The following is a 27,120-nucleotide window of genomic DNA, read 5'->3' on the forward strand; positions in this document are numbered from 1 at the left end:
GAGACGTCAGCTTTCCTGCTCTTCTGATGCTGCTTGGCCTGCTGTGTTCATCCAGCTCTGCACCTTGTTACCTCTATTGAAGAATTCCGCACAGTTTTGCATTTCCTTATACAGGAAAGATATTCTTGCCGTAGAGGGACTTCAACCAGGTTTATTCTGGAATGAGGTGATGTCTTATGCAGGGTTTGAGTAGACTAGACATGTTTGGAGAAATGTAATTGCACTAAATGTACGGTCTGGACAGGTGAGCAGGGCCTCAGGGGAGTTCCGTACTTGATGTCTGGTTCTCTTTCTGCTATTTCCTTTCTGCCTTCATAACCCTATTCTGTGGTGTGGCTACTTCTTTGCATGTGCTGTCCACATGGCTCTCAGCTTCACATATGCTTCGCAGTGATTCGAGGCCTGTTAGACCTCTGAAGCCTGCAGATCAAGTTTCTGCAGATGGGGACACTTCTGGCACAAGTAGTTGTCTAGCTTCCTGGCAGCATCCACAATGTCCCCCAACAGCACACAAGTTCCACGCAACAAAGCTGTCGTGCTGCACCTTAACTTTATTACACTTAGGTTAACATTATTATTGGTTCATTTACATCAAATTAATTTTACTTGATTTAACTTAATGAACCCTATAACTATGTATAAACATTACCAGAAGTGCTAAGTCGGACTAATCCTCAGACCACCACCAGGACAGCTCGGTAGCACCACTATTGACTGAGCTGGATATCACTACTGGACTGAGTCTAAGGCAAGTGATAGAACCAACAAGAGGGAAAAACATATTTAATCTCATTCTAATGAATCTAACTGTCTTAGATGCATCTATCTATCCCAGTATCGGTAAGAATGACCACTGCATAGTCCTCAAGGTGACATGGTCCTGTTTTCATATTCAGAATATCCTTTATGTGGTACTACCACTATACTAAAGGGACAGACTTCAAACAGATCTAGCAACAAAACTGGGCATCTATGTGTTATGGGCCATCAGAATTGTATCAACTCTAATTCTATATCTATAAACCCATGGCCCGACATATTCCCCCACTCTACTAATACCATCAAACCATGAGATCAAAATTGGTTCAATGAACAGTGCAGGAGGGCAAATTGAGAGCAGCACCAGGCATATCTAAAAATAAGCTGTCAACCCAGTTGAGATCCAACATCGGACTCCTTGTATGATAAACAGCGGAAACAACATCCAACAGACAGGGCTAAGGAATTCAAGAAGCAACAGATCAAATTTGTCCTCTGCAGTGCTTCCACATCCAGTCATGAATAACGATGGACAATTAAGCAAATAACAAGAGGAGGACACTCCACAAATATCTCCATTCGTAATGATCAGGGAGCCCAGCATTCCATTATAGTAAACAACCCTGAAGCATTTGCATTCATATTCAGCCAGAGGTGCTGAGTGCATAATTGTTTGGAGGTCCCCAGCATTACAGATGCTAGTCTTCAGCCAATTTGATTCACTGCACACAATTTCAAGAAGTGGCTGAAGACTCTGGATAATGCAAAGTCTATGGGCCCTGACAACATTGTGGCAATAGCATTGAAGATCTGTTCCTCAGAATTAGATGCACCTCTAACCAAGCTGTGTCAGTGCAATTACTGGTGTCTACCTGACTATGAAGAATGCTTCCTAGGTATGTCCTATGCATAAAAAGATGGACAAATCCAATCCAGCTAGTTACCACCTTATCAATGGAAGGGCCCATGGACAGTGCTGTCAAACAGCACTTGTAAAGTGCTTAGTCATATTCAGTTTAGGTCTACTGGGGCCACTCAGCTCCAGACATTCATTCCAGCCTTGGTTGAACATGGACAAAAAGAACTGGATTCCAGAGGCAAAGTGAAAGTGACTGACCTTGACATCAGGGCAGCATTCGATCAAGCGTGGCATCATTGAATCCTGGCAAAACTGCAATCATTGTGATTCATGAGAAAATCTGTCCACTAGTTGGAGTCATACCTGGCACAAAGGAAGATTTTTGTTGTTGACAGTGGTCAATTTTCTCAGCTCCAGGACATCGCTGCATGAGTTCCTCCTAGTAGTGTGCTAGGCCAACCACCTTCAGCTACATCATCAATGACCTTTTCTCCGTAATAAGGTCAGAACTAGGAATGTTTGCTGATGTTTGCACAATGTTCAGCACCATTCACCTGATGCTGCTTCTGGCATGCTGTCCTGCCCTATTCATTTAACCAGGATTCTGGCTAAGTGGTAAAGCAATAGTGATATGCTGGGTCACAAGGTTACAGTTTTAGTTGACAATAATCCTGCTGCTGCTGCTGATGCCCCACAATTCCTCATGGATGTTCAGCGTTATGTTGATAGATCTGCTCAAAGTCTGTTCCACTTAGCATGGTGGTAACGCTACACAACACGATGGAGGATATTCTCAATGTGAAGTCAGAACCATGTCCTCACAAGAATTGTGGGGTGGTCTCCTCAGAAACCAAAACAGCCGATATTCATGTGCAGCAAGACTTGGAAACATCCAGGTTGGGCTGATAAGTGGCAAATAACAGTCACATCACACAAGTGTCAAGCAATTTTTACCTTCAACAAAAGTGCATCTGAACATTCCTTGACATTCAATGGCATTACTATCCTTGAAGCTCACAACAGTAACCTTCTCAAGGATACTGTTGGTCAGAAACTGAACGGGACTAGCCATATAAATACTGTGGTTACAAGAGTTGGTCAGAGTCTCAGAATTTTGCAGCGAGTACCTCGTCTCTTGTCTCCCCAGTGTATGTGAGGCACTAATCAGGAGGGTGACGGAAGACTCCCAGTTGTCTGGATGAGTGCAGCTCAAGAATTTTGGTATCATTTACAAAAAAGCAAGATTCTCGACTGGCATTCCATCGACCACCTTCAACATTCACTCCCTTCACCACAGACACACAATGGTAGCAGTGTGTGCCATTTAAAAGATGCACTGCAATAATTGAACAAGTTTCCTTCAACAGCACCTTTTAAACATGCAACCTCTACAACTAAGAAGGATGAGGACAGCAGTTACATGGGAACACCACCACCTGCAATTTTCCTTCCAAATAATATTCACTCCTAATTTGGAATTCCTCATTGATCCTTCACTGTCATTGGATCAAACTGGAAGTCTTCCCCAAACAGTACTGTCAGTGTCCCTACACCCCAAGGTGTGCAGTGGTTCCAGAAAGCAGCTCAACATCACTGTCACCAAGCCATTTACTGATGGGCAATAAGTGCTTCACTAGCCAGTAATGTACATACACCAGGTTCAAATAAACAAAAAGATCTTCCAAAATACTAAGAGACATCAATTGGAACATTTGGGATGATAATTAGTCACCAGGAGATGGGAGTACACACTCTAAGCAGATGCTAACTGGCTTCTCAGGTGCCAATTTATTTTAATAAAAACCTATGATGTTGGTAAGATAGACAAGTTGGTGTCAAAGGAATGATCTTAAAAAGAGATTGGCATGTCAAAAAATGAAGGGCATGAAATCAGAAAGAAACTATTAGTCTTATAAAAACCAATGGGGAATTGGGCAGATAGTACCCAGCCCATCCAAGATGGCCATACGCTGATGAGCCAGTTAGTGTTTAAGACATTACTGATCATGTGCAGGGACTACTGGCTTGGAAGAGTTAATACAGCTTGGGTTTTAGTGATTTGACACACACGGAGGAAGACCAATGACAAAAAACAGCTTCAATCAACAGAACAAGAGACCTGTGTCCAGTCAACCAGTGTGCTGTCACTTTGCCTAATGCAGTCTTTATTGTTATCAATGTGTGGTGTAGTTTGCAACAAGGAGATGAAATTTTCAGCCGAGTATCTGAAATATTCCCATGTTGGTTCAATTAACAGCAAACAAATCAAAAAAAGATAGGGAGTTTAAACTAAGGTGCAAAAGTCAGTTAGTCTAATTGTGAGGGAAGCTGATCAGTTTTGGTACATATACAAGACTAAATGTTGAGTCAGAAAGAAAAGTGATTCATGACAAAGATTCCTTAATACTAATAATCACTGTGAATATGCCGATATTGTTGGAAGGTCATTTTGATGGAAACACAGCAGCTATAGAGAGGTCAAAATAATGTGCACATGGTGAACATGTCTCTGGAGGGCAAATTAATCAAGCTAATTGGCTGTCCTTACTGTGGTGATGCAAGGTCGTGTGACTCATACGAGTCAATTACGGGGTTGTAAATGTTGATAGCAAAGTTAGTGTGCCATTGAGAATCTTGCTCATTACAAATTCAACTTTTTTGCTGTCAAATTCGGGTTATGAACTCATATTATGTCTACCTGGCAAGACGGTGGCAGGGTAAGTCGCTTCATTCGGAGCTCCACTCTGCTCACCAGTTCCCTTTCCTTTTCCTTTCTTTTTTCTTCGTCTTCTCTCTCCTCTCTCCCACCCCGCCCTTTTAACTACCTACCCAAGGAGTCAGGTCGCAACCGGGAACTGCACGGCAGGAGCTGAACGTGTGGGCCGTGTCCTGGAACGACAGCGAATTGAGTGTGGACTGGAGCAATGTCGGCAGCGAGAGTGGGCTGATGAGGCGGTGACAGTTGCCTAGCGAATGGAGTGGACCCTGCACCATTGTGGAGATGGGACTTGGGACTCAGATCTGGACCTTTTTTCTCCTTGCTTACCTTTTGGCACTGTTAAATCATTTCACTTCTGCTTTTTGTAACGAAGTGAGCGCCAGTGAATGGCGGCTTTGTGCACTTTTCACTGTACTTATGTATTCCTCTACATAGTACATGTGACAAATAAATAAATCTATATCCGTTAACAAGATGGGAGTATTTAATAGCACTGGCATTTCTGCAGCTTTGTTCCTGCTCCTTTGCACAACTTTGCTGGAAGAGCAGCAGATGCCCTACATAACCGAGGGCTGAATCTTACAGGAACTTAGCTAAGTATCATTTTCGCCAGGTTTCATTGAGGGCTTCACTCCATGGGGCCTAGCAGACTTTCTCACACAACCATGTTAAATGAGCCTCACTAGTCATGCAACACACCCCCTACACATCTCGCTCGGCTTAATCTCTCACACACCAATAGTGAACTTACTTGCCACTGCTGGAACTGCCCAGATTCCTGGCACTGGTTCCATATTTAAAAGGCTGTTGTGCACTCAATCATTGAATGTTAGTATGGAGCTGGTCTGTGTGGTTCCTGTGAATTGACTTGGAATTCCCAGGAAAGAGTAAATTAGCAGTCCATTTTGCAGACAGGGACCTGGAGGTCCTGGGGGGTAAGTTAGCAGAGAGGAGGCCATCCTGTAATTTCCAGGAGGGCAGAGGAAGCCGCTACACAAGATCCTGCCAACCTGGTTTAATATTGCCCCCCGGGGTTGACGTGGTCTCCACAATCCAGAGAAATACTCAGCAGTGTGGCAAGAACATCAATGATCTGCCACAGTAGGTGCCACCATTTTCTCTCTGCTAACTCACATTCACTCTCTCTGTTACTGCATCCACCTCCCATCAAGACTCATGGTATACCATTCTTACTACTGCATGAAAAATCTTCCCACATGCACTCTTACACATCCCAGCTCCCCATACCAATAAAATCGCATGGCCTCGGTGCTTACCAGGACACCTAACCCCTTTCCTCCATGTGCACTTACACCAACAGCAGAGATACTCACTTTTTTTTTCATTTCGCTCTGCCTTTACTTTTCTCTCATTCCAGGAGCAGACAGCCTATAATAGGGCAGACAGAGCTAGAATGGGGTTCAAGGCACCCAACATTTAGCTCCTCATTTCCTATAGAGAGAGGACCCTGGTCTCCACTTGCAAGAACTGGGACTGGTCACAGGCAGATGCCAAAACCTCCAAATCCCAGAAACAAAGAAACAAAAACAGAAAGCACTGGAAAAACTCAGCAGGTCTGGCAGCATCTGTGGAGAGAAATAGAGTTAATGTTTCGGGTTCAGTGACCCTTCTTCAGAACAGAAAGTCTTGTGAGGAAGGTTCACTGGATCTGAAAATTAGCTCTGATTTCTCTCCACAGATGCTGCCAGACCTGCTGAGCTTTTCCAGCACTTTCTGTTTTTGTTTCAGATTTCCAGCATCCACAGTTCTTTTGGCTTTTTTTTTAACCAAGCAAGAAGCATTGTCCTTTGCAGTGTTACTGCCTCACTGCACCCACTATGAGCAAACTTGTAACATGCCATAACTTCTAACCCTTGTTCACAACACATTCTTTCCTATGACTCCAGCATCAGCACGGTCTTTGGGAGGCCAGCCAGACCATAAGACATCCTCTGCTCCACCTCGGAAGAAGACAGCTTTGATGGCTCAGAGGAAGTACCAGCAAGGCTTCCTCCTGCATCCTCCACCAGCTTAGATATGGACACCTCGGAAGTAATACTAATTGGATTAGAGTCAGGAACTGGTGAACACACCTCTGTCATGTCTCTGCAGGAAGAAACATCCCAAAGAACTGGCACTTGGAGGACAGCCAGAAACCAGGCACCTGTTCAGCAGCAGGTCAAAGGGGACTCCATGGTGTTGGCAATTGACAATTCATTGAAATACATAAAGAGGCCCAAGAGCAGGAGGCAGGTTTATCGGGGACACAGAGGTTACAGGACTGCAGCAGCACTATCAGGAGCTTGCTGCTTCTTGCTGCCTTTGTGGACAGGTTGGAGAGCCAGGTCTAGCACTCTCAGAGTCTGCTGCACCGACTTTCCCAACATTGCTGCAGGCATTAGTGCTCAACGCAAGTCGACGGGTAGAGCTGACTCCTACTGCTTCTTCCTCACAACGGGGGTAGGGAAGAGGCCAGAATACACCCAGTTGGAGAACGAAGCCCATGTAGGATCCCCAGAAGTCTCTTCACAGGACACTCCAGAGGTGCTCCTGCCATCCACCTATCGTGCCTGGCACCCTCAGCCCTGTGGGAGCTCAAACCGAAGAGGTCACATTCACCTCTCGGCAGGACACGATTAGCATGTTTGTAACCTCGAGCTGCAAACACTGAGAGGGTCGCCTGACCAAAATTCTAAGGTCAATGAGCTGCACTCGAACACAGGCTCCCTCAACCATAGCTGCAGGCTACAACTGGTGGGAAAGGAAGAAAACAACCTTCTGAGGGTATACAGTGGGTATGGGTAACACTTCACTGTAACTACACTACTGCATTTGTAAATAAATGTTCACTCTTCATTATCAGCTATGTGCACGAGTGTCTGTTTAACTGCAGTTACAAGATTGAAGGTGTACAGCCTAGCCATCCTTTACACTACACAAAGTTTAATCTATGCTGCAAGGTATGAGGTGAACAGTTCCTGTATCATGTGCAGGCTATGGGCATGTGAATGGTGCTTGCTTGACGAACAAGAGGCTGGAAAAACACAGCAAGCCAGATAGCATCTGGATGGAAGGAGAAGTTAACGTTTCGGGTATTACCCTTCCTCAGGTCTTGCTACTTTGGCAAGTAGAGAGAATCTTTCCAGGCTGCAATATGGTGTTAATACACCCCAGCTATTATTGTCATTGATTTCTGATGCTGCATGATGTGGTCAAGAGTGCCTGGGGCCAGGATTTGGTTAAGTAGATTAATGCCCAAGGTTTACACACAGCATTTAGCGATCACAGGTAACTTTAAACTTGACAATATGGATGTCTATGCATCACTGCTGTAGGCCTCACACTGCTTGAAAGAGAAGCCCCCTCCCTCACAGAATGCAACAGCCTGCCCAATTTGGGTGTGCTGGCCACCATATTCAGCTCCATTGCGCGCTTGTTATTTAGAACAAGATGGAAGGCAATAGCGATCACCTCAACTGCAGAGGTAAGGATGCCCACCCCTAACATCCCACGTGGCTGACTGACCATGCCCAAACTTTGGACTGATAATGGAGGCTGCCAGTGCCACCCCTCACCGAAAGGTTGCTTTTCTTAACTTGATGAAGGACTTTTCCCAAGACTTTGAGACAACAGCATTTGCTTGGTGCGCATGCAGTGTGTTTGGCAAGTACGTGATTGGCACATTGTGCAGATGTAAGATTCACCTAGCACTGTGACATACAGGAACATGTCCATCCTCTTGTCTGATCACTGCTGACAAGTATGACAAGCTGTCTGGCTTGTGCTTACACCAGAAGGCAAGTTATTATTGAAATACTTTGAGTCCTTAAAGTCTAGCTGAAAGAGCAAAGAGCAAACTGTCAAGACAAGACAAGGTGAAGCAGGAATGCTCGGAACATTTAAGTAGGTACTAAATGAGTGGGTGCTAAGAGAAGGAGCAAGTGGCCCCGAGTTGCAGCCTGTTATAATCCATGAAATGGTGCCTGTCCCTTTGTGCAAACTGTCCTGGCAGCAGCATTCCAATGCAAAGGTACCAGTGTGCTGCAAACTGTAGCGCTGAAGTGCAGAACAGTACAGGAAGTGTATCAGAGATGTGCCATCATGATGCAGAGAGGCTGGTACTTATCAGATTTCAGAGGTCCACGGTTGGTGTTTCTTTTGGTCACTGCCCATGCAGTGGGTCCCATGATTGAAACATAAAAACTAAGGGCAGGAGTAGGCCATTCAGCCTTGAGAGTCTGCTCCACAATTCAATATGATAATGGCTTATCTGCAATCTCAACACCATATTCCCACTTTATCCCCGGCAACATTAATGCCTTCAAAACCTCAAAAACCAATCTCTTTATTGAATATATCCAGTGTCTTGACCTCCACAACACTCTGTGTAGTGAATTCTACAGGTACAGTATATTTGTATGAAGAAATCTTTCTTCATCTCAGTCCTAAATGGCCTGCCGCGTAATCTGAGGCTGTGCACCATGGTTCTAGGCTCCTCAATCAGGGAATACAATCCCACTGCATCCTGTCTGTCCAGCCCTCATTCAGATCTCCTCTCATCCTTCTAACCTCTAAAGAATACAGGCCCAGTCAAACTAATCTCTCCTCATGACAGTTCTGTCATCTCTGGTATCAGCCTATTGAATATCTAATGTACTCTCTCTAAGACAAATATATCCTTTCTTAGGTTGGGAGACAAATTACCAGCTATGCTCCGAGTGAGGTCTCACCAAGGCCTGTGTAACTGTAGAAAGTCATCCCTACTTCTGAATTCAAATCCTCTTGCAACGAAAGCAAATACCATTAGCCTTCTTAATTTCTTCCTGCACTGCCTGTCTACTTTCATTAATTGAAGGTAGATCTCTTTGTACATCCACATTTCCCAATATGTCACCATTTAAATAATAAACTTCCTTCTTGTTTTTCACACTGAAGTGTGTAACTTCACATCTGATCACATTGTACTCCATCTGAAATGTGTTTGTCCAGTCACTCAACTTGTCTAAATCACTTTGAAGCCCCCTTGCCTCTTCCTTACAACTTCCCCCAGATTTGTGTCATCAGCAAACTTAGAAATGTTACATTTGGTTCACTCATCCAGATCATTTATATGTATTATGAATAGTTCGGGCCCAAGCACTGATCATTGGGTTCCCACTGGTCACTGCCTGCCACTCGAAAAGGGACAATTTATTCCCACTCTCTGCTTCCTGTCTGTTAACCAATTCTCAATCCATGCCAATGTATTACTCCCATCTCATGTGCTTTAATTTTTCCCATTAACCTCTTTTAGGGACCTTATCAAAAGCTGCCTGAAACTCACCTCAGCCCTAAGTAGCCTGTCCCGTAGTCTAAGAACATATTTCCTGATTTTAGACCCATATAGGCAGGGTAAACATCCTTCCTGCATCTACCCTGTTTTTCCATGTTGGAATTTATTATGTTTGAATAAGATTACTCTTATTCTTCTGAACTGTGGAGAACTTAGACCCATTCTATTCAGTTTTAGTTTCATGAGCCTGTGTTGCACTTTCTCTATGGCAAGAATATCTTCCTTTAGGTAAGGAGACCAACACTACTCAAGGTACTCCAGCTCTGGTCTCACCAAGGCTCTATATAATTGTAGTAACATATCTTTGCTCTTATACTCAAATCCTCCTACAATAAAGACCAACACCATTTGACTAAAATTACTTGCTGTACGTGCATGTTGACATTCAGATACTCATGAACAAGGATACCCAAGTTTCTTTGAAGTTCAAAACTTTCCAGCCTCTTCCCATTCAAAAAATACTCTGTATTTACAGTTTCCCAACCAAATTAGATAATCCCACATTTATCTACTTGATATTTCATCTGCCAAGTTTTTGCCCAGTCACTTTGCCTCACTAAATTCTCTTGAAGTATCTTTTCATCCGCCTCACAACTCAACTCACACCTTCAAATAATTTTGTGTCATCTGCAAACTTGGAAATATTATGCTTAATTTTCACAATCATTGATAGAGATTATGAATAGTTGGGGCCCTAAGGTTATTTTACCCCTCTGTCATTTTCCTTATCTTTCCTGTGGATTTTACAATCTGGCATATTTCATTCCCCGACCTGACAGTCTTGCAGTTGTGTCTCAGAAATGGCCCTGTCATAATTTCCAATTTCAATTCGCATCCACAGTTCATTCATTTTGTTTCCTACATTTTTTGACATATAAGGAAGCTGAGCTGCAACTTGAGCTGCACACCCAAACCTGACATTTTGCTCTAACATTTTACTCACACATTTCCTGATTTTCTCTCCTGGTTTAATTAATTTACATCTTTGATTTTTCCCTTTACCCTTGGAGGCTTAAGTATAATACTGACTGTTCACTTCTCTCTTATTACTGCTTTAATTTTGAGAAACAATGTGGAGATTGTTTATATCTTCTCCTTTATTAGTTTTTCTATCACCAAATAATTCAGGTTCAGTCATAACCTGAAATGTAGATTTTCTATTGCTGTCACCAATATTGTTTTACATCTGTTAACAGGATGGTAAAATTCCTTGAGGTATTTGTCTCTCCAGCAGATTAACAAAGTGCTCATTGTAGCAGCTCAGTTAAGAAAGGAGTAGGTACTCAATAGGGATTTCGAAACCTACATTTTTCAAGGGCACATGGGACAAACAAAATTCCTACCCACTTATAGACACACACAAGGTCAGTATGATTTGGGAAAACTCCAGGTGCAGATAGAGATCAAAATTTTAACCCAATCTGCCTGAAGGGAACAAGCTGGTTCCACCTTTAAAGCATTGAGAAGTGTTATCACATGAGGAGATGCCAATCAAGTGAGTGGTTTTGTCTCGAATAGTGTCACAATTCTTAACTATTTTTGAAGCTGTGTCATTTGATGGCAGACAGAGTTTGGGAAAATCACCACAAAATTCCCAACCTCTGACTTGCTTTATAGCCACAACATTTATGAGGCTAGTCCGATGAAGTTTCTGCCAACTGATGAAAACCAGAATGCTCTTTGGAGGGGAATTCAGCAACGGTTAGACCATATCTTCTTTCAGGTGGTAATTCTTTTGCTCCAGTATGCTACAAATGTTACATGCCACTTATGAATACAAACTTGAAGTCTATCCTGAACATCCTGCATGAATTACTCATTTTCTGATGTGCTGCAAACAGAAACAAATATTGTGCATCCCACTTCTAACCTTACGATAAAATGGTTGAATATGTTCAGACATTGAAAACTGTAACAGTAACAATATCCTGGGATTGAAATTATTGACCTCTAACAATCCACAATCATCTTCCTTTATGATAGGCGTGACTTCAATTCCCATTAACTTTAATTTTGCCAGGTCTCTTTGATGTCACACTCCATTCAAAGTTGCCTTGACATCAAATCATTTTCTGGATTCAGTTCTTTTGCCAATCTTTGGAGGAAGGCTAAAGTGAGTTCTGGTGCCAAGTGGTCCCTCAGGCACATTTGTTTCTCTGCTGTAAACTCTAATTCTATGTAGAATAGTGTGGTCTGACATGATAATGAGGGGAAATGGGACATTAACAAGTCCCTTAAAATGAAGATTGTACCACATGTCAAGGAGGCAGGCTTCTGATAGCCACCAAAACATTTGGTAGAAAATCAGTCAGACAATAAAGTTGGCAGCAAAGACTGGCACCCACTATCACTCAACCACTTCTCCAAATATGGCAAAACGTGACCAGAAAGCAAGGCGTAAATTCAGGTAAGGTGAACCTATATCCTCATCTTGAGTGTGGAAATTTGGCACACTGTTGTTTGTTTATTTTTTTGAACTGGATGATACTCAGTGGTTTTATGCGAGACTGTACAGATAAACATTGTTGTTGCAAGTTTATGGGAATTAACACACTAATTTTCATAGAGTTGTACACAGATATTTCGATCACAACCTGGGAAACTATATTGGTAGATAGTTATTAACAAAATTAGTTATCATGAGTTGTTATTTTATGGCTTTGGGTAATATGAGGAAAGACCAAAAATTTGAAGACTTCAAATATTAACGACAGAACTAAACTCAGGGAAAATGATAATTCAAATTTGACTTTTTGGCCTTCTAGTTTTGGAAGGGTAACTGTGTTCTTTCTATGTTGGCACATTGACAATAATCTCGTTCAATGCAATCATGCGTTTTGCCAAAGGTTTCTTTCTTTTCCACATACCTGAAATGCAAATAAATGCAGCTGCAAAGAAGGCTTCATTGTATAAGGAAAGACTGTCTGTTTGTGCAGAAGCTGTGTAAATGGACATGTGGGAGCAGGCACATTCCACATAATTACTGGTACCTTCAACCACGCGACAAAATTGTTTGTCTGATAACCAACTATTAAAAGAAACAAACAGTACAGGATTCTTGTTAGAAAACATAAGCATGTCAAATGTTAAAATTAAGCAAAATTTCACAATTCAGTTCTTCCTAGTGGTGTCACTTGCAAGAAGTATATCTTCTTATTTATAAAATGACACAATATATGCTGGTAGTGGTCATACCTTAATCTAAGTGGGATTTTAGATGTGATTGAATGTTTTTGGACATTGGATAAAAAAAATCAATTCTACACACATAATAGGGAGGGGAGTCAAGGGACATTGTGAGATGACACCAAGATTAGGAGGTGGTAGTCAGACGGGCAGATGGGAAGAATGGGTAAGGGGAGTGGGGAGATGTTGGGTTATTCTGCTTATTGTGGCATGTGTTTCCTAAAAAAGGACTGAGAAAAGCACTCACTTGCCTGGAACACAAGCAGCATTATGAAAAGCATTCACTTGCTTGGGTCCCTTGCTACCATCCATTTCAAGTGCTGAATTCCCCAAGCTCCAGGAAACTCAGCATGCTGGGTTTAAATTTATGTGGCTGTCAAAATTTGAGCAAGAAGTATAATCACAGACCATCTTCCCCAGAGTGGGAACTCCCAAACCTGCTCAATTTAAATAGAAGCGGGAGCTTTTGCAGAGAATCCGGGGGTCAGGTTTTTCAAATTTGCAGATTTGAACCTCCCTAAATCACCATGGCAGGATTAAAAACATTGGTTTCCTGTCAAATGTACATTTCAGGAAATGAAGTAACAGACAGTCTTATGACAATTATGAGGATGGATAGAAAAACCTCACAATGCATGTACAATTTTTGGACAAGCATTTTGGTGGGCATGGCATTCTGCTTACCTCATGCAAGCAGTACTTTACCATACATTGTACAACTTTGCTGTCCATATGTTTCTAATTATCTAACTTTCACAAAGGCACTTGCAAACCTAAATCTGACAAGCTCCATCTACCCAATTTGGACGCCTGCTGGAAGTTAGTAACAGGTGGAGACAGGGCTACAAGTTGATGCAGTATATTCTGTGCTCCTTTTAAGCATTGTTACTTTCTGAAAGTATGCAAAGTGAATCCCATCTCACTGCAAAAATGTACTCTTTTTAATATATATAAATGACAAAATCAGATAGATTTCAATGGAGCACTCACCAGCTCTATATGAAAGAAAGTAAATCTAAACTGTTTGGAATATCAGTGCATGTGCCAAGTTATAGGTTCCTTTAGATTCCAATCTGGATTCTAACTGCATCCTGATTTGAAACTTATTATTTCATATATGTATTCAGTCAGTTGTCAATAGTAATATTCTCATAAAAACTATTTGGCAGATTTGTCACTGGCAAACCATGAGAATTATGCAACTGCAAAAATCAGAAATAATTCATAATCATAAAAGCATCCATGTGGTTTCTTGTCTTCACTGCATGAGCAATAGTATAGTAGAGTGAACTGTCTCCCCATGACTGACCAGATCTGTTTTCACTACATTGAAACCAGTCCTAATTCTTGCCTTCATGTAATGCACCAGGGTCACTGAGCATGCAGGGGCTTCAACGTGGAGTCATCATCCCTGTCCCCTCTACGATGATGGCAATCTTTGGGGTTTCCACACGTAATAGACCATACCAAAAAGTTCAAGGAAAGGCTAGTATCCAGCATGAATGAATCACAAGGTAATATACTAAAAATAAATTCATTTGAAGCTGACTGTAACAGCTAAATAAAAATTGAAAAACTGGAGATTCCGTAAATCAGGAACAAAACCAGAAGTTGCTAGAAAAGCTCAGCAGGTCTGGCAGCATCTGCAAAGAAAAATCAGAGCTAACATTTCAGGTCCAGTGACCCTTCCTCAGAACATTCTGTTTTTGTTCCATTCTGAGGAAGGGTCACCCGACCTGAAACATTAGCTCTGATTTTTCTTCACAGATGCTGCCAGAACTGCTGAGCTTTTCCAGCAACTTCTGTTTTTGTTTATAACAGCTAAATACTTATTCCTCTATTTTTGCATGTAACTATAACAAACCAATCGTTAAACAAAATATATAATCAACTATTTCAGAATTGCACCTTTCAGCTGCCTGGTTCCAAAGAAGGCATGCAGATTTGTGTGGAACAATGCGATTGTCCGCATTGTGAATCTGATAGATTATTTCAATGTTGTCCGCAAGGGGCCATGAACTCCGATTCTTTAAACTTGCAGAAAATACCTGCATTGTGGCAGGAATTTAAAAATAAGACAGTCAATTTTTATGTCAACAGCATTACTTAAAACAATGCAAAATGTGTATATAAACCTATTTTCTTAGACAAAATCACATCACTTTGGGAACGAATGAGGGGATCACTGCATAAGTCAGCATTTATTGCCCATCCCTAATTGTCCAAGTTCTAGTTAAAAAATAACCATATTTCTGAGAATAGGCCAGATCAGAAAAGGAGGGCAGATTTCCTTCCCTAAAGGACATTAGCAAATCAGGTTTTTTTATTATTAATCAATAGTGGTTATGTGGTCACCATTGACTAGCTTTTTACTTCAGATTTTCATTGAGTTTACTTGTCACCATCTTTCATTGGTCAAAGATTGTCTGATTAGGAGGAACCTTCCCTAATCTGCCAGGCAAGCCACCAGCCTTCTAAAATACCTGTTCATTAATGTGGCTCAATTGGCTTCTTCATGGGAGAGCCATTCTCCACCTTTGGTAAAATATCATGGCAGTTGGAAGATGGCAGGAACTTTACAAAGCCCCCAACAATGGGGTTGGGTAAAATTCCAACATATAGAAACAAAGTGCACCTCAAAGTGGTGCTTAATGAGATTCTACAGTAAGTAATATCAGTTTAAGAAAATAAGAGTTATTAAACACAATTATCAGCTAATGATAAAAACTCAGAAACTGTCACGAAAGTCTGTTCTGATTTTTTGTTCAACTATCTTCTCTGATGTCTCAACTGACATGTTTGCTGAATTTTGTCTTTTTTGGCTCTTCATTCAAATGAACAATCACAAGTACAGTTGTATCAATTAAATGAGAAATAAAGATCTCAAGTTTGACAGAAATCTATTTAACTCACCAAGCGTACTTCTTTTCCAAATCTAAAACCTGAATTTTTTGCACTGTTAAGTTTTCTTCTTTGTTGCCATCTACTGATCAACTATTATCAATACTTCCAAGGGAAACAATTTCACTCCCATAATTATTTACTTGTTTAACTTCAGGTCGTCAGTATCTGTATAACTGTTTCCAAAGAAAATTGGTCTTACCTTACTGTTGAGTGCAATTCCTTTTACACTCGTTTGAAACCACTGTTGGCTGCTATATTCTGTGAATTGCACACGTTGACAACTTTCACTCCCTGTGTTAATTGAAGATGTAAAAGGAACATCCAGCAGGCGCTCAGGAATTTGCAGGAAATCACCATTTCTTCCTTCAACTCTGTGTCCATTAATTTGTTGGGGATACCAGTGATATGATTTAATTGTGAGGTACTGGCAACTATCAAGAACCGTTTTGCCCCTATAGAATTGGAAAAAAAAAGTTGTAATAAAAATGTTGTTGATAATTCTAAAATCTATGGTAGGTATCCCAGATGAAATAAATGAATTCAATGCTTCCAGATCAGATGAAAACCCACGTTTGTCCAGTTCAATCTTCAATAAACTTAATGTCTTCAAATGAGAGAAGCATGTGCAATTTTTTGACCACAATCAGAGTGATGTTTTTGAATGACAATCAAAGTTGGAACAATGCAATTAAGTTAAGGCTGCACGGTAAACTCACTGAACTACAACATTGGGCTGGGCTTAATCCAGACTGTAAAAGTGGGAAACATGGTAGTCAGCCCCACTTAATGGTGGGAGAAGCTCCATGTCAGTGTCCCAGCAATGGCTAAACTCTCCTGATTAAGTGAGTGGGCAGAAGTGGCCAGCACAGAATTCCTGACTGCTGTAGCGTAATATCAATTTGGCCACTGTTCGCCCTGGCCAAGCAGGATCACTGTATATCCGCCTTCATTTGAGTGCGAGATGTGAATTCATTTCACATCTCATACTTCATCTTGCTGCACTCCTCTTTCAACCTGAGTGCGGCAGACAACTGAGTGAGTGCTCTCTGCTTGCTCTCTCAGACCATAGCTCCTGTCGGCACTCCCATTACTTTTGGGGAGACAGGAAATACTTTTCTCGATGGGTGGAGTGGTTGAGATTGCGTGTAGCTGTAAAAATGAAGTGCACAGCACTGAATGGAATTTTACCTGCACTGCGTGCCCTAAAGTCAATCATCTATAAAGGACAAATCAGGAGTGTGATGGAATACGCCCCATTACCTGGGGGACTGCATCTCCAACAACATTCAAGAAACTTGACACCATCCAGGGCAAAGCAGACGTCTATATTCACTACATGAAACATTCACTCCCTTGACGACTGGCACACAGTGTAAATAGCTACACCGTGCCCATCTACAGATGGACTGCAGCAATTCTCCAAGCCTCCTTTACAGCACCTTCCAAACTCATGACCTTTTATCACCTCAAAGAACAAGGACAGCAGCTGCAAGTACCTCTCCAAATAACACATCATTCTGACTTGAACACCTCGAGCGACCTAGGGGTTCAGGTACATTGTTCATTGAAAGTGGAGCTGCAGGTAGACAGGGTGGGGAAGAAGGCATTTGGTATGTTTGCCTTCACCGGTCACAGCATTGATTAAAGGAGTTGGGATGTCACGTTGCAGTTGTATAGGAGTCTGTTGAAGTCACTTTTGGAGTACAATTCTGGTTGCCCTGCTGTAGGAAGGATATTATTAAATTGGAAATGGTGCAGAAAAGATTTACAAGGATCTTACTGAGACTGGATTGTTTGAGTTATAAGGAGAGGCTGGATGGGTTGGGGCTTTTTTCCCTGGAGTGTAGGAGATTGAGAGGTGAACTTATAGAGGTTTATAAAATCATGAGGGGCACAGAGAAGGTGAATTGCAAAGGTCTTTTCCTTAGTGTAGAGGAGTTCAAAACTAGAGGGCATAGGTTTAAAGTGAGAGGGGAAAGATTTAAAAAGAAACCTAAAGGACAACTTTTTCACAGAGGGTGGTGCGTATATGGAATGAGCTGCTACAGGAAGTGATAGATGCAGGTACAGTTAGAACATTTAAAATACATTTGGATAGGTATATGAATAGGAAAGGTTTAGAGGGATATGGGCCAAATAGAGGTAAGGGGAACCAGTTTAGTTTGGAAAAGCTGGTCAGCAAGGACGAGTTAGACTGAAGTGTATATTTCATGCAGTATGACTTTATGACTTGAAACTAGATTTCTACATTTGCTGCTGTTAGGTCCAAATCCTGAAACACCCTCACAGGCAACACCATGGTTGTGCATCCTGCACCCAGACTGCAGCAGTTCAAGAATGCCGCCCACCAATATTTCCTTTGAGGTAGACAATAAATGCTGGTCTTGCTAGTATCACCCACATTTGAAGAATACTTTAACAAAAAGCTAAACACTTGGCCCCATTCCTCTGACTTTTCCAATACTTCTGTAAAATCACTGACAGAAAGTTTGTTATAACTTTAGTTAAGGTGCTAGGCTCTAAGGTTTTGGAGTAGATCTGTAGCTCGGGTTGTGGGTGTTGAGGTTACTCATCTCAATCCACATGGACAAGGAGAACCACAACTTCGACTGGGACAACACCAAGATCCTGGGACAGGCTAGGCAGAGACAAGCACAAGAATTCCTGGAAGCATGGCACTCCACAAAGCATGCTATTAATAAACACATTGAACTCAACCCCATATACATTCCACTACGAAGGAAAACCGGAAGTGAGGCAATCCATTTCAATGTACCCCAGAGTTTAAAAACCAGGCAGGAAAACACACCGACGCTTCATTGGAGGCTGCACTGAGGACGTTACCAAGCACAGTAACGAAACATCTGCAAAACAACAAACCAGCTCGGCGAGCCAACCAACCTCAAGTTACTAGACTTGAACCCTATTGAAACAGATCATGAGTGACTAACACAGCAAAGAGTTTGAATGAATTCCTATATAAATAGGAGGCATGCACTCTTTTCTCAAGTCATTTTGTGCAAATTGAACAAAATTACACACAAATGGTTAGAACATTTTTAAGCATTCTGCTTTAACACACTGCAAAAGTATTGAGTAAATAACTTTGAATAAAGAAATCAGATTGCACAGCTCATGAGAGATTTTGCCAGGCTTGGACAATCTAATCAGCATGCTAGGTCTGTTGAACTGCATCTAATTTATGGAAGATGCTGAAAGGCTTTTTGATATCAGATAAATTGCCATGTCATCTTGAATCTCTATGATTATGCTATCCCAATGACAACCTTCAATTTCTTGGTAAATAGCACTTTGAAATCATCAATGGAAATGTTATAGCCGTTGGTCAATATTTACGTAAAATCTTCATGCTTCAAGTAATAGCTAATGGAGGAAGGAGACCCAATCATCAGCTTCTTTTCCATAGCAACAAAACAAAAACAAAAGTTAGATCATTCTGAGTGTATTCTGCTTGTGCAATTTTAATTCGTTTGGAAAATTCTGTGACTAATCTTATACATATTCTAAGATTTGAAAAGTTAATCTGTCTGAACTTGAGCATGAACTGTTGTCCCATTGTAAGTAGTTTACCTTCCATGTACAAATGAATAGGTCAAGACAAAAAGTAGAAGGTTTATTGCACTGTGGCTTTTAAGACTTTTTTCAAAAGGGGAATTGCAAACTGTGTTAGCTTCTCCAATTCCATAGTACAAATAAAACCAATTTGCAATTCCTCAGGACTTTTCTACAGCTAACAAAGGAACAAGTTGGCATGGCAGAAATTTATTTCCACAAAATTCCAAGAAAATGGGAAACAAGGAAGGAAGTGACTGGATAATTTATTACTTTGGAGACCAGATTAAAACATGTATATATTTTATTTTCAGTCTGATGGATAAAAAGAACAATAGTTAGAAACAACTGATGTTTTTAGGCAGTGACAGGTGAACAAGCTAAAACTTCTGGCTTCAAACAGAAAGAGAAATGGACTGTTTAATGCAAAACTGGAGTCTAGCATGGTCCTAAACTACACATTTTGACTTCAACGTTGCTCTCCAGAGAAGCTGAGTGTTTTTAAAACCATCCCTTAGTAGAGCAAGGGACAACTTTGAGAGTATATCCATGGTTATTTCTACACTCTATTTCTACACTCCTCTAGCAAGTTTTCCCCAATTTCACCATCAGCCTATTTCACATGTTGAAATGAAGCACCATCTTACTTTGGACCTAGCCATTTACAGAAGATAAACCTAACTTAAACAGTGAACAATGGAGATTATATATAAATTGATTGTACCCATGTTTGATACAATTTTAGTAACCCCTCACATAGGAGTACACAGAAAACTCAAGAAATGGAAGCTAATTTTGTCAGAATCTTGGCTTTTGACAGTTTTGAGTAGTGAAACATGAACTTTCCTTTTGTTATATTCCAAAGCCTAAATTACCTTGGATTCTTTTCAACTGAAATCCCACTAAAGGATGATTACATAATAGTTGAATTATGATTTCAATAGAACTTAATTATGTTTCTGTGCGTTTTTTTGATAAGGTGCCAACCTGATCTAGAATCAAATCAGAATGTCATAATCATTCTAATCCCAATTAAGTTATTCAGTATAAAATTTCAAAAAATCTTCTTGCTAACTGCTGTGACAAAATTGTGCCTTTTTAGCAATATTTACAAGCATGTATATTTTGAGTGAATAAGGTCAACTGAGATTCTATAATGTTTTGAATGTTTAACAGTGTTACAAATTCCATATTTTATCCTTAAAAATGTTTATAATGAATTTTTCAAAGATTTGTAAAGGAAACTTCAATTTCAGCTGTGGTGCAAATGGGAATTTGTAGCAGTTCAGCTGATGATTGTGTAACACATTCAATATTGTTATCTACCTACTTCAAAAGAGAGGAAGATCGACCAAGGTGTATGTCACCATGCTACTACCACTCCGTTTGCACCATCACCAAAGTTGCATTGTACTTGTAATTACTGATAAACTATTTAATCTTAAAGCAAATTATTGTAGGTTTGCCAGATCATTTTCTGCATTATAATCATGTTAGATTAAGAAATAATTTGCTCTTTTAGTCAAATGATTTATAAAGCCAAAACAAAATAACATATGGCCTTTTCACATTACAGAGACTTGAGTTTGTTTTCAAACAAAAATCACAAGGAGAAAAAAAAATTAGTTCCTGCTGTAAACAAACTGGAAAAAGAGCTCAATATGTTGTTGATTTTCCGGTGCTCATAATCCCAAAACAAATCTAATTTTTCACGAACACCATTTTGCAGTGAACACAATGCCCACCCTATTCTGAAATTTTAATTTGATCATATTTTGTAGTGGGCATCTGATGACTACATGACATTCCTACTCCAGGAAAAATGACAAATAGGCCTAACATTCCTTCTTCATTTAGTTAAAGAACGCTTTAAGCTAAAAAATGATTTACGATTTTCCTGACATTTCTGTTTCCTCTTTATGATATGTTTCCCTGTTGTCATTTAATAAATGTTGCTAATTCATTTTGTACCCAAAGCATTATATTCAATCCCTGGATGGATGCAAATAGCAGTTATTGCTTTATTCATTAATCTAATAAAATCTCATTAGTCATTCGTAACTTTACCTCTCACCAGGTGATCCACATTCTATGTCAGTGAGCAGTGAGAAGGCAAACCTCTCAGTCACTTCTGCCAGTTGACTAAATCCTTTAGTATCCTTGCGTGTAGGGTCTAGTAGCGCACAAAGATTATTATAAAGTAACTCTCTGTTGGTGTCACTGATTGGCTTCTTCTCTCCTTCCTGTATCACCTAATGGATCGTAAATAAATTAATCCATTAAATTCTGACTCAAAAAACTAATAACGGAAAAAGTATTACTGGACAGAATCTTTCTCCAAGTATGTCAGGCAAAATGGAAATTCTAAAAGGACTTTCACAATCGAAAGGCTAAATAAATCAGTGTTCAGCACAGCAGGTATAAGTGAAGCACATAAAAGATGTCATAAACCAGGCCTGTAGTGTCCTTGGTCTCAAGACAGCACTGGCTATTGAGGGCTAAGAAGTGGAGAATGTAGTATTTTGCACAAAAAAATCTTTCAAGCAGAATATGTCCATTATCTACATTTACATTAAGCTACATGATTATTTTCTCTTTAAATAGCTCCTATTTAAAAAAAAAAGCTTGTCTCACAAAATGCAAGATTGATAAGATGCAACTCGAAAAAATATAAATTTCTTCTCATTCCACCAACACCTCCAGAATCTGTTGGAAATTATCAGGAGACAGTCAATGTGATAATTAAGTAGAACTGATTTTGACCGAATATACCATTTGGTTACAGCTATCTATGTCATTTATGCCAAGGTAAAATTATAAGCTATTACAATTTCCTCTCTGTAATGTACATAATTACTCCACAAAGCATACAAATTTAGTTGTACTGCTGACTCAGGTTCACATGGTCATAATCAAACTTGTGAGAATTAACACGAACAAGTTCTGACGAAAAGTCAGTGCTCTGAAATATTAACTCTGCTTCTCTCCAAAGATGCTGCCTATCCCGCTGAGTTTTCTCAGCTGTTTTTGTTCTTAGTGTTGGCATCTTGAAAAATGTTTTTACTCTTTTACTTAAGACAATTGGCATCCCATTCATCACCTTCAGCCTTTATTCCCTTCATCATTGATGCACAGTGGCAACAGTGTACCATCAAAAAAAACCACTAAAGCTCTTCCAAATACCACTTTTCAGACATTGGACCTGTACCACCTAGAAGGACAAAGGCCACAGATGCATGAGGACATGAGCACCTACAATTTCACTTCCAAGTCACACACTATTCTGAGTTGGAAATATCACCACATTTTAGTGGTGCAGGCTCAAAGGGCCAAATGGCCTACTCCTGCACCTACTTTCTACATTTCACTGTCACTGGGTTAAAATCCTGGAGTTCCCATCCTAAAACCACAAGTGTCCCTACACCTCAATTATCACTGTGGTTCAAGTAGACAGCTCACTGCCATCTTCTCCAAAGCAATTAAAAATGGACAATAAATGCTGGCTTAGCCAGTAATATCAATGACTGAAGTGGGAATAAATAAAGTGCACTCGATATTAAAGTCATTTCAAATAAATGATCATCTGAAATTGTAAGTTTACCTTTTCTAACACCTCCATTACTGCACTGAGTTGTTCTCCTGTGGCCTCTATGTTAATCTTGCTTTGCAGTTTCTGAAGAATTTCGTTTATCAAATCATTATCCAAGGGTTGGTATAACTGATCAATCAAACCCCAGAAGAACTGAGAGTTAGCATCTGTAACTATTGTGATGTTTGCTATGTTGTAATTCTTATCCAGCTGAGTTCCTGCAGTTGGATTGTAGAGCACAACCTGAAATCGCTTTGGCAATGGATTTGAAGATGCCAATTCTGGAGTTAGGAGAATGTCCAATGGAACACTCGACTGCCCTGGTTGGAAAGTTAAAGTGCCTTCCGACTTTACAAAATCCATCCCTGCAATAGCTGGCATCACTAAGGTTTGGCCTACCAGTTCAGCCCTTCTTAATTCCTATAAAATACAAATTGAATACAAAATAAGATCATTTGTTTGAACTGAGTCAAGAAACTAAATAATTATTTCTCCTGTTGTTCCAAAATGTATTTGTTATTGTTTCATATAATTATTTCATAACTTTAATAGCTCTATCTACAATTAGTGCTTTTTGAATAAAAATTAATGAAATCGTAAATCCATTATAACAGAAACATAACAAAAAGAGCTAGCATTTGCTGACATATTAGTGGCATCTCAATGACACACATCACCACTAATGACAAAATTTCTCAAAAAATTGTTGTAAGGTGATACCTCTTGAAATGTAATTCACAGATGATCAATTTTTGTGTGAATTCCCCATTCGCTCTGCAAAAACTGCATCTTGCCTTTAATTGTGATTTTCATGACTTGTTGCATTTGCACATTTATTGCCTCTTAAATTTGCCACAGAAAGTTAAGTCTAGTAATTTGACAACGTATACCCATTGAATGGACTACTGAGGAAATCAAGGACTGAGACAGAGAAACACCATAATGTGAGCCACGGTGAGACCCAGAATCATCATCAAGCACTCTCTCCTCAAAAACAGACTCAAGTACATAAACCAACTGTGATGATGATCATCAATATGGCCCAGCTAGGGGTTCCTGGATTGTGGCGGCCTGGTGTGCTTTTGACAACCTGGGACTGAAGAGGGAGGAAGGCCTGACTGCTGAACACAGAGTGTGAGGCTTTCCCATAACCAGGAGGTCAATGAAGAAGCCAAAGAGGAACCATAGCAGCTGTGGAGAGAGAAATAGAGTTAATGTTCCAAGTCCAACATGGCTTTTCTTCTAAACTTCAAAGAATTATCTTCATTAACACTGTTTTTCGCTCCCCACAGATGCTGCTAAGTTTCTCTTGCTCTTACGAGTTTTCTTTTTCCAGAATTCCAGCAACCACAGCATCCTGACATACATGAGGGAGCACACAGACGGTACAGAATCTAGGCATGGCTTTATCACTGTATCCATTCAGAAAATTCTACCTCCAAACTCAAAGCATTCACTCGCTCACCTCTGCTAAAACACTGATTCCTTCATCCACCACTTTCTGTGATATGCAAATGAGGACCACACGATGTTCATGATAGAAATGCAATCTGTGTCAAAGTGCCAAGAGATCCGCAATGTCTCATCTCAAAGTAGATGAGAACATGGGTTCTAAATGCCTAGTGGTTAGCTGGATTGGTGGCAGCAGTTTGTCCGAGGCTGATTCAGGTTCCTTGCTTGAAGGAAGAACGGTTGTTTCTATGTTGTGAGACTGAGAAGTAGCCTGCAGCTGAAAATGAAGGGGTGGTCTCCTGTAGATGACGACTGCTCACAGACTATGGGTTTCCTGCTGGACTCAGCTGCATTCAGGGTTTGGTTGCTGGCGATCCCTGAAACATGGCACCAGCACCACCTTCCATGTCAGGTGATAGTATGGTCAACTGCATCATGTCCCTCTCCAGATGCCAAGTCATCAGTTATTTCGCCTCGTGGCCCTAATTGATTGGTCACTGGCAGGTTGTTCAGCAAACAGACAGTGAAGTGGAAAGGTTTTCGCCCTCGGTTCTGATTCCACAACATGTCACTGCACAAAAAAATTTCCAGCCTAGAATTTTATGAACAGGACAAAGGGAGTTTGAATAATGTTTATTCAAGGGCAGCCTATCTCTACTGGTTTCTACCCTTAGAAAGAAAGAATCCCTACAGAGTGGAAATTGAGTCCACACCAACCTTCCAAAGAGCATCCCACCCAGACCCACACCTTGCCCTATCCCTGTAACCATGTATTTCCCATGACTAATCCACCTAACTTGCACATCTTTGGACTAGAACACTAATACCCCACACAGACACATGGAGAACGTGTAAACTCCACAAAGGCAGTCATCTAAGAGTGGAATTGAATCCTGGTCCTGGCATTGTCAGGCAGCAATGCTAACCACTGAGCCACTGTGCTGCCAATTAGTTCTGTTTTATTCAGAAATATCTCACTGACAAATATTACCTCTCACTGAAGTAAATTTTCATCTCACTGTCTGAATGCTAATCTGGTGATCAGCAATACTTAAATGGCAGGAATGAATAAGCAAGCACTCCATTCCATTGATAAAGATCAAATGTAATTGGCACGGTGGCTCAGTGGTTAGCACTGCTACCTCACGGGGCCAGGGTTCAATTCCAACCTCAGGTGACTGCCTGTGTGGAGTTTGCACATTGTCCCTGTGTCTGCATGGGTTTTCTCAGGGTGCTCTGGTTTCCTCCCACAGTCCAAAGATGTGCAGGTTAGTGGTTTGGCCATGCTAAATTGCCTGTAGTGTTCAGGGATGTACAGATTATGGGGATTGGTCTGGGTGGGATGCTCAGTGTGGACTTGTTGGGCTGAAGGGCCTATTTCCATACTGTAGGGATTCTATGATCTATGTAACTCCTTATAGTGGAAAGATTTAGAGATGTTATTTACAATTCATCTTTTCCAAAATAAATTGCATTGTTTTTGCTCATCTCTTATGCATTTATAAACACAGAAAAAAACTTTCTGATTTCAATAAACTGTATATATCTGCAGACAGAAATTATTCCCAGTACAGAAAACAGATTGTAACTTGTGTGGTAGGAAACCAATGGAAGTGGTGACCATACCACATGACTGAATAGTCAGGACTGAGCCCATTTCTAAATGAACAGAAATCTCCAGTTCAACTTATACCTGTCTAACATAAATTAGTGCAGGTCATGATTTCCTTGCCAACTGGGAGGAAGTCTTGCCTCTGAGACTGGATAGCCAATCAGATGACCTGCTGCTCTCCAGTCCCAGCAGCACTCCAAGTGGGCTGGTTACAGCTGGAACTGCAACATATGCCTCACCAAAACTCCTGCTGGAAGCTGGAGGCAAGTCTGGCAATTTCGCAAGACCTGTCAGGCCCTGGTGCGAAGGATTATATCCACAAATAGGTGGCATGGGTGGATGGGGGCAAGTGGGAGCAAATCCCCAGAAGTGGGGACTCCTGTTGGCACAGGGTACGTAAACAAGTGGCATCTCCTCACCAGCTCACTGTTTGGCACCTAGGGTTTATCTGGCACTCTTGCTGTGTGATGTAGATATCTCTCTGTTAAAATACCAGCAGTGGCAGAGGAGACCCTTCAGTAGCCCAAGGATAGTTGGACTGTCTGACACCAACCTGGTGGAAGAGGGAACTATAATTCCAGCCAATTACCTTAACTTCACCAGATAAACAAAGATCTTACCAAGTGAGCACTTTTCCAGGGGGAATCAAAGAGCAAGGAACACATTACAAAGATTAGGAAAATAACCTTTTAAAGGATGATAGAGACAATGCTGAATACACACATGAAGTAAATCTCTGTGGATCCATCTCCCTTGTATATATGTATCTCATGTGTACATACTTCATGCCTGCATAACTACTCTTTGTGCTGTCTAATCTTGTTACTCTTTTCAACAATTTTGCCAATAGGTCTCCATCAATCATACATATCCTTTGTGAATGTTATTTTGTTTTTCTGTATTTCATTTTCTTTCTCAGAACCTTAAGACTAGGACCGGGGAAAACTGGAATGCTACTTAAATTACAATACTTAGTGGCACAGTAAATTAGTTCATTCTTGCCCTTGGATGAAGCAACTGGAGAAACAAACTACCCGCTTACAAGAAATGTAATGGGCCAGGAGTGGCTAGATGCAACCTTTAAAGGGAAAAAAAAATGTTAAAAAGACTCATCCACGAGAATCTAACAATTAAT

General features: G+C 40.7%; 1 protein-coding gene across 1 annotated transcript in view; it reads right to left on the reverse strand.

Annotated features, from left to right (window-relative positions):
- adgrv1 (adhesion G protein-coupled receptor V1) overlaps positions 1 to 27,120 on the reverse strand; it is a 407,915-nt gene that overhangs the window by 79,059 nt on the left and 301,736 nt on the right. The window contains exons 78-82 of the mRNA XM_048593741.1: positions 22,934 to 23,341; positions 21,400 to 21,584; positions 15,959 to 16,211; positions 14,764 to 14,903; positions 12,537 to 12,697 (exon numbers count right to left, since the gene is read on the reverse strand). Of these exons, the coding sequence (XP_048449698.1) occupies positions 12,537 to 12,697; positions 14,764 to 14,903; positions 15,959 to 16,211; positions 21,400 to 21,584; positions 22,934 to 23,341 (1,147 nt within the window). The remainder of the gene's footprint in view (positions 1 to 12,536; positions 12,698 to 14,763; positions 14,904 to 15,958; positions 16,212 to 21,399; positions 21,585 to 22,933; positions 23,342 to 27,120) is intronic.

The sequence above is a fragment of the Rhincodon typus genome, chromosome 3, assembly GCF_021869965.1.
Source record: "Rhincodon typus isolate 14 chromosome 3, sRhiTyp1.1, whole genome shotgun sequence".
In the NCBI taxonomy this organism is placed as follows: Eukaryota; Metazoa; Chordata; class Chondrichthyes; order Orectolobiformes; family Rhincodontidae; genus Rhincodon; species Rhincodon typus.